Source organism: Orycteropus afer, unplaced genomic scaffold (genome assembly GCF_000298275.1).
Source record: "Orycteropus afer afer isolate SDZICR_OR568_19922 unplaced genomic scaffold, OryAfe1.0 scaffold00006, whole genome shotgun sequence".
Taxonomy (NCBI): Eukaryota; Metazoa; Chordata; class Mammalia; order Tubulidentata; family Orycteropodidae; genus Orycteropus; species Orycteropus afer.
In genome coordinates, this window is record NW_006921593.1 from 16,268,573 (window position 1) to 16,276,741 (window position 8,169).

Genomic DNA, 8,169 nt, shown 5'->3' on the forward strand with positions numbered 1-8,169 from the left:
CAGGCAACCTGCCATGCCAGCGTTTGGGGTGAGAGCAGCCTAGGGGGTGGGCAGCGCTGAGCCACAATGGCCTCAGTGCACTTTCTCTAGTGACCAAGGGTGGCCAGGCAGCTGCATGGCCCTGGCCAAGGCACTGCAGAGTCCCTGGGTACTCAGATTGAGTTGGCAACAGGAAGCATCCTGCCCCACCTGCCCACCTGGCCCAGGTGCATCTCAGGGGAGCACTGGCCCTTTACACCACGCTGCTGAACTTGGTGTCCGATGGCCCCTCGCTGTCTGGGATCACCGACTTCAGGGTGGCATGGCAGAAACGGTGGAGGGCCAACATGTTGGTCTTCTTCTCAATGTACAGCCTCAGCTTGTCCCTGAAGGTCTCCCCGAGAAAGCTGTAGATGAGGGGGTTCAGGCAGCTGTTGGAGAAGGCGGCGAGGTTGACGATGTGGCCGGTCAGGGGGTAGGCGTGCCGGAAGGCCTGCTTGCAGTGGGAGGCCCCTGGCTCTGGGCGTTGCAGCAGGTGCACGCTGATAAACACGTTCTCCGGCAGCCAGCAGACGAAGAACACCAGCACCACCGTGAGGATCATGCGCAGCGCCTTCTGCCGCCGGGGCCGCGGGCCGTGGCGCTGGTGCGCGCCCACCAGCACCCTGGCAATGAGCGAGTAGCAGAGGCCGATGACGGCCAGCGGCACAATGAAGCCGAGGGTGACCTCCAGCCACTGCACCTCCCGCACGTCAGCAAAGCAGAAGCAGGCCTCCCTGGTGTGCTGCAGGTGCACGGCTGTGAAGGGCACGAGTGTGGCCGAGGCCGAGGCCAGCCAGATGAGGCCGCAGCTCAGCCGCGCATGCTGCTTGGTGCGGAAGAGGCTGGCGCGCATGGCCCGGGCCAGGGCGACGTAGCGGTCAAAGCTCATCCAGGTGAGGAAGAAGATGCTGCTGTACATGTTCATCTGCAGGAACAGGGACATGAAGGTGCAGAGCGCGGTGATGTCGTAGTACTGCTCGTCCAGGTTGAACACCTCGATGAGCGAGTCGGCCACCAGGATGAGGTCGGCGGCCGCCAGGTTGATGAAGTACAGGTCGGGGATGGTCATCTTCTCCCGGAAGCTGAGGTTCACCAGCAGGATCAGGATGTTGCCCACGAAGCCAATGGGGAAGAGGAAGATGATGTAGAGGCAGGACAGGAAGAGCCCGATGGCGTACTGCTGGTGCTCCTGCAGGGCACGCGAGTGGTTCGCCAGGGCTGCGCCATCCAGCAGGTGCGCTGCGCCCAGGGCCAGGAGGCTGCCGTTGGGAGTGGCGGGCTGTGCCGTGCCCGGGTGGCCCTCCATGCCTGTGTCTCTGCCAGGGGATTCAGGACTGGCCAGAAGGCACACAGAGACCCACCTCAAGCTGCAAACACATCTCTTAAAAGGAAGGCAGTGGCTTTGGAAGCAAGTTAGACACTTTTGAAATCAATGAAGCTAGAACACTGGATGTGGCGGTTGACATCTGGATGAAAGGACTTAAGCCGGCTACTGACCGTGGTGTCTTCAGTGGTCTTTGGTGGCCAGATCCTGGTGGCCTCAAGCTGCCTTGTCCACAGCGGCCCCTTGGGGTTTCCTTGCTATCTGGGGACCTGGGGAGAGCAAGCAGAGGGTGTTAGGGCCTCGTACAATGCCAGTGAGCCAGTCTATGCACAGCCATGTGGATGGGGGGCACCGGGGCTTTGGTGGCACCCTCTCAGAGAGCCGATGGTCCCACAACAGAAGGAGAAGCAGAGCACCGGAGCTGCCAGCACGCCACCCGCCGCGCCTGCCCCTTCCCACCCCACCCCCAGCGGGTGCTTTGAAGAAGCCGCATAGCACATTTATAAAGTAATGTGGGTGTGGGGTGTGCAGCCCTTAGGAAAAGTACTGTGAGCCCGAGGAAATCCAGCGTCTCCCCAGCTGTTGGCAGAGACTGAGCCAGGGTGGGAAGCCCGGCCTTCTGGAAGATGGTGGTCTGGGAGCCGGGCAGAATCTCTGGAAGACGGGGGGTCGGGAGGGCTCTGGGAGCCGGGCAGAATCTCTGGAAGACGGGGGGTCGGGAGGGCTCTGGGGCTGCAGCTGCGGTAAAACCCCGAGAAGACGCTTTGCCTGCTCGCTGGCGCTCGTGCTGAGTGCTGCCAGGAAGCGAGGGGAAGTGGCATCGCCACGGGGGCGGGGAGCTCAACACGCCACTGGTACTGCTTCAGGAGGTGTTTTAACAACTGGCTTTGAACCTGGGGCAGTTTTTGGAACACTCCCTGTGACCCAGAAGCTGGGTACAGGGTGTGGGACTCAAAGCCCAGCCTGCAGTGTGCTTCTTGCCCTCAGTTCCCGGTGGAGTCAGCCAGGGGTTCTCAGCCTGGGGGGACTCTGACCCCCAGGACACACTTGGCAATGTCTGGAGACATTTCTGATAGTCATGACAGGGTGACTGCCACCGAAATACCCCACAGCACCACATGGTCCCCCCAAGGCTGAGCAGCCCAGGGTCAGGAGGGTGAGGAAGCCAGGAGGGGTCCGTAGGCCGCACAGGGACGTGAACCAGAGCTGTTTCCTCCGTGAGTTTTCGTTTTACTGAGCCTGTGAGGAGTTTGGATGCTGCCAGACTCAACTGGCCATCTGGTTCTCCGTTAGCTTGTTAGTGCTGCCTAAGGAGGAAGAAGAGGAAACCCCTGCCTTGGTGTCAGCTGTCACTTAAAATAGCCATTGACCTTTGCTGGGCCGGCTGACAGGAGGGATTTTTGTCATTACTTTGCAGTCTTTGCTCATCTTTGGGACATGATGTGATCAGACCAGGGGGTGGCACTGCCCAGTGGTTCTCTCTATAGCGCTGGAAGCGGGTGGCACTGCCCGGCGGTTCTCTCGGTAGCGCCAGAAGCGGTGGCACTGCCCGGCGGTTCTCTCTGTAGCGCCGGAAGCAGGCAGCACTGCCCGCTGGTTCCTTCTGTAGCTCTGGAAGCGGGTGGCACTGCCCGCTGGTTCCTTCTGTAGCACCGGAAGCGGGTGGCACTGCCCGTTGGTTCCTTCTGTAGCACCGGAAGTGGGTGGCACTGCCTGCTGGTTCGCTCTAGGTAGCTCAGAAGGGGATGGCGCTGTTGGCTGGTTCTCTCTGCAGTGTCTGAAGCCTTTGGTTTAATCTTAAAATTGTTCAGGGCTGGTTTTGCTCTTTAAAATGGCAGCGTTTGGGCAACGGCCAGACTGCAGTGTCGGAGGAGGTCGGAAAGGGGAGCAAGCCGTCAGCAGGCCTTTGCTCTCTGCGCTGTGCTTGGTGAATAAACTGGGGGTGAGGGGGTGGGGGGGTGTCAGCATGCCAGCCCTTTATTTCATCCCTCACAAGTGGTATCGTTGGATCCCGGGACCAACACTGCCAGTCTGTAATGGTCTCACAGAAGGATGTAGGAACTTAGTATGAAATCTCCTTCTGACACAGGATCCTCATTGAAGCTGTCCGTGAACTTACAGGTAGAAGGCCAAGCCTAGCATAGATTCCCCGGCTTGTCTGGGTCAGGGGAGAAAACCCGCTCTTGTTGGACCGGTCAGTGTCCCCTCACCCTTCTGCTGCACAGCGTTCCCCATTGATGTTATGACAGAAGTCCTCAGTGCCACGCTGAGCCTGGCCAGCTTATTCTCTAGTGGGAGATGCACTCTCTGTTCAAGCCCTGGCTGGCATTACCTCACTGCACTACAAGGCGTGCCTGCACACAGACCCTCCCTTGGTGGTCACTCTGAGAACTGCAGAGCAGGTGGCCTTCTCATAGGGAGCAGTCACCCTGGCCGGCTTCATGGCCTTGCTGCTGCTCTTTCCAGAGGGTGCCGTGTCACTTACGGCAGCGGGCAGCGGTCAGCCCCAGCACATTGCAGTGGAGTGGAGCCACCTCGTCTCCTTGCCCACACCGCCTCCCCCATACTTGTGCATATGGCTCCGAGGAGAGGCCTCATCCTACCTGCTCGGCCCCCATCGCCGCTCTGTGCTGGTCCCCAGCCTCCTGTGTTCATGTTCCCAGGCCTCTGCTGGCCTTGGTGGGCTCACCCATCCCAGGCTGCAGCTGTGTCTGTGGGTTCCCAGAGGCAGTCTGGCTAGCTCAGCCAGTTAGGTGGTCCTGCAGCATCTTGGCAACAGCAGGAGGGAAAAGACCCTGGCTGCTGCACGGAGACTAGTGTGACAGGCGACACTGGGTGTCCTGCCTTGCTGTCCGTCTGTAGATGCTTTCTGTGAGCTCGGGGTTTATAGGCTCCCAGGCCCCTCCCGAGGCTCCTCCAGGGCTGGGCGCCTCCTCCCGCCAGCATTAACTCTTCTTCTGCTGGCCCGTCCTCCCAGGCTCTGGCAGCAAGTCAGCCCCACTGAACGTGCTTGTATGGGAGTTGCCAGTTTAACGGCTTTTCTTTACCCGCTGGTACAAAACTTTTTTTTAAGCTTAAAGGGTTTGTTCTAGATACTGTTCTGTTTGTTGAAACTTACACAGTCTGACTAGTTCAGCAACTGACTGGTTATAAAACTGGGCTTCGTGACTGCAGATGCAAGTAACAGAATTTAATCCTGAATTTCACCAGGACATTCAGGACAGGCTTCGAAATGCAGACACAGACATGCTGGGCGAGCCTGCTGGAAGCCCAAACAGAACCTTCCCCTCTTGGAGACAGCGAGGGGCCCCTGCCGGTTGCAGGCTGCAGCATCGGACGAGCACAGAGAGAGTGGACCTCCGGGGACTGCCCCAGTCCCCGCGCAGCCACACAGCCCTGTGGGTGGTGAGAGTGTCCCCGTCTGCTTGGAGGTAGCTGGGAAGGTGGCCGGGGGCAGAGACGGGCTCCTGCTGGGGGTGGATGGGCCCGGTGCGGGACCTCAGGGCCAGGCTGCCGTGACCCGTGAGCATCTCTGCAGCTCTCACTGCTTCGCCTCAAGGCTCTTCTTGCCCCTGGAAGCAGAAGGTTGAATATTCCTCACTGCAGCCTTGAGCCTGTAGGAGCCATGTGGACGTCTCCGCAAGGATGCCTGCGTGTTCACAGTCTGCTGCGAGAAGCATGGTCAGCCCTGGTGTTCGCCTCAGGTCACCGGGCTGGTCGCTCACTCCAGGGGCAGTGGACGGGTGGCTCCTGTTTGGGGAGACCCTGTTGCAGACAAGTCTCCAAGTGTTCTGTATGGAAATTGAACACCTGCACTATGTGTGGGAAAATACACATTCTTTTCAACATCAAATACAGTGTTACATTTTTTATGGAAAAATACTGCTGTTCAGGCTTCCTTTCAGCTTTAGAAATTCCTCAGCTCTGGAGCCTGCCTTTCGTGTGTGTGAGTGACGTAATAAAACGAGCAAGGCTGGCTTTACTTTGTGCGTGTCTCAGGCCAGCTGGGAACGCAAGATGGTCTTGGCATTGTCGGTGCCTGGGACACTGCTACGAGAGGAGTGAGCCATGAGAAGGCACAGTGTCATCTGGATGAGACACATGCATGGAATTCAAACCCAGATCTCCTAGAAGTAGCGCCCACAGCGTCCCTGCATCTGAGTGGCCACGGAGCACCTTGGCACCCAGCCCCCTGAGCACCCTCCCGGGGGAGTGGGCTGAGGGTTCACAGGGCAGATGTGTTCTGATTTCATACTTCTGGCTATCTGCAAGGTGGGCGGTTCAAACCTACCAGCCATTCTATAGGAGAAAGAAGAGGCAGTCTGCTTCTGTACAGGTTAAGCCTTGGAAACCTGAGATGGCCCAATGCCTGCTTCTTGTCTGCTCTTTCTATCCGCCCTAGGGGGAGAGTGTGCCGGTCAGACCTGCTCACGGGGCTGAGGGCCTGACCCGGTGGAGACATCAGACTGTGCAGCCTATGTCAGATAGAAACCAAGCTGGACGCACGTGGTTGTGGTGGGAAGAGGAGGTGTGTGGCCCTTGGCGTTCTGCTCTCACGCACAGCGGTCATTCCAAACCCAGTTCTCACTGGTGATGTCAGGCTGTGCAGCCGATGTTGGATGGAAACCAAGCCAGACGCACGTGGTTGTGGTGGGTCAGGGATGGCAGTTAGGTCATGTGGCAGTGAGATAGCAGAACAGGACTTGATTTGGTTTATGAGTCGTCAGTCTTCTGCATTGTTCTCACCTTTAGGGACTTTTTCTGCCACCTTGGGCATCCTTCATCACTCCTAAGCTGCCTGAGAAGGGTGCAATCCCCTGGGAAGTGCTATTCATTGTGGCTCAACCTCTTCAAGTTTCTTCAGAGCAACCTGGCACACTAACATGGCTGCTGCACCTGGAGGCCGTCAACTGTGAGAGGAGGTGTTCGACCACTAAAGAAGGTGGCTTCCTCCCACACAAGCCTGGCTCTCGAGACCCAGCCCTGCGCTGTTGGTGGCAGAAGCAGATACTTGTCACCCAAGTCAGATCCAGTTGCAGCCTTGTGATTGCATGTGTCCATCTGTATGTGTATGTGCACATGTGTGTTTGTCCAGTGGTGTGTGTGCAAGGATGTTTGCAAGTCTGTACACATGTGAGTGTGGAAATGTATCTGTGTGCATGTCTATGGGTGTGCATGTACCTGCATTGATGAGAGTGCATGTGTATGAGTGCATGTGTGGCTGCATGTGAGTGTGCAAATGTATATGTGTTAGCATGTGTGAAAGTGTGTCCGCCTCTGTGTGTGTGTGCCTGTGTTTGAGTACATGTGTGAATATGCATATATTTGTGACTGTGTGTGTGCATATGTATGCAGGTGTGTCTGTGTAGGTTTGTGAGTGTGCATGTGTCTGTGTCCACATGTGAGAGTTCATGTGTGTGTGAATGAATGTATGTGTGCAGGTGGTATACATGTGCATGGGTGCACATGTGTGTCTGCATGTGTGAGTATATGTGTGGGTGGGTGCATGTATGTGAGTATGAATGTGTGAGAGTATGTGTATGAGTGCAGATGTGTATGCATGTGTGCCTGAGTATGCACGAGTGCATGTGTGTATGTGTGTGGTGCATGTGGATGCGCATGTGTGTGAGTGCATGTGTGTGGGTGGCAGGTGTGTGTAGGTGTGCATGTGGGTGTGCATGTGTGTTTAAGTGCATGTGAGAGCATGTAGGTGTGCAGGTGTGGGTGTGCATGGGTGTGGGTGTGCTTGTGTGCACGTGTGAGAGTGTATATGTGTGTGCATGTGTGTATGCATGTGGGTGTTTATGTGTGTGACTTCATGTTTGTGCATGTGGGGGAGTGCATGTGGGGGGTGCATGTGTGAGTGGGTGTGCATGTGTGTGTGCATATGTGCATGTGTGTGTGAGTGCATGTGTCTGAGTGTGTGTGCATGTCAGTGCTCATGTATGTGAGTGTGTGCACATGTGAGTGGAGGGCTGCGTGTGTGCACATGTGAATTTGCATATGTGAGAGGGTGTAAGTGCACGCGTATATGTCAGTAAAATGAAATTTGCACATGTGAGAGGGTGTAAGTGCATGTGTACGTGTGTGCACATGCATGTGCATGCATGCTGTAGGATGCTCAGGACAAGCAGGGTTTGATTGAGGGACTTTTTAGAGGAAATTGATCACCAGCAGTCTTATCTTACACCCTTTCTTCCTTTGTAAGAAGGAATTTACACTGTTCCAGAACCATCCAGCTGGCCTGGCTGTTCTCCTGCATTAGACACACCATTACAGCTTCACAGCCCCCACACAGGGCAGTCCCAGTGGCCATGATGGTGCTGACAGCTGGGCAGCTGGGCCTATGTTGCAGGTACTTTCCTGACTTCCTGGAATTCTGAGGCTGGTTGGTAGCCGTGGTGGCCAGAACTTGGCCCAGGTGCATGAAACTTACAGAGGCACAGAGAGGTTGTGCACCTGGGGTTCTGCCATAGGGAGAGGCCACTGGCGCAGGTGGGGAGAGGGGTGTCTGTTTATGGTGGAATGCACTAGAACAGGCAGCTTAAGCGTCCTTGTCCCAGCCCAACTGTGCCTCGGGGAACCTTGAGAGGCTCAGTGAGGCTTGGGGACCACCACAGAAGCAGTTCCTACAATCCTCCCATCAGCTCTGGTGTTGTGTTTTTAAAGTTAAGAGTTTACCTACCATTTCTTGCTCACGATCATTAGCTATTAGATGCAAATCAAAACAACAATGAGGTACCATCTTGCTCCAGCACTAGTAGCGAAGTTCAACAAGACAGAAAATAACAAATGCTGGCGAGGTTGTGGAGAGATTGGGACTC

General features: G+C 56.3%; 2 protein-coding genes across 2 annotated transcripts in view; one reads left to right on the top strand and one right to left on the bottom strand.

Annotated features, from left to right (window-relative positions):
• The window catches only part of CUNH7orf50 (chromosome unknown C7orf50 homolog), a 95,828-nt gene that overhangs the window by 35,652 nt on the left and 52,007 nt on the right, over nt 1-8,169 (top strand). The gene's annotated exons all lie outside the window — the stretch shown is intronic.
• GPER1 (G protein-coupled estrogen receptor 1) lies at nt 233-1,327 on the bottom strand. The gene has a single exon (XM_007943094.1). It carries the CDS (start codon nt 1,325-1,327, stop codon nt 233-235), a length of 1,095 nt encoding a protein of 364 aa, XP_007941285.1.

What these genes read in the sequence shown, in the direction of transcription:
- GPER1 (XM_007943094.1), bottom strand. Translation starts at nt 1,327, where the DNA reads ATGGAGGGCCACCCGGGCACGGCACAGCCCGCCACTCCCAACGGCAGC.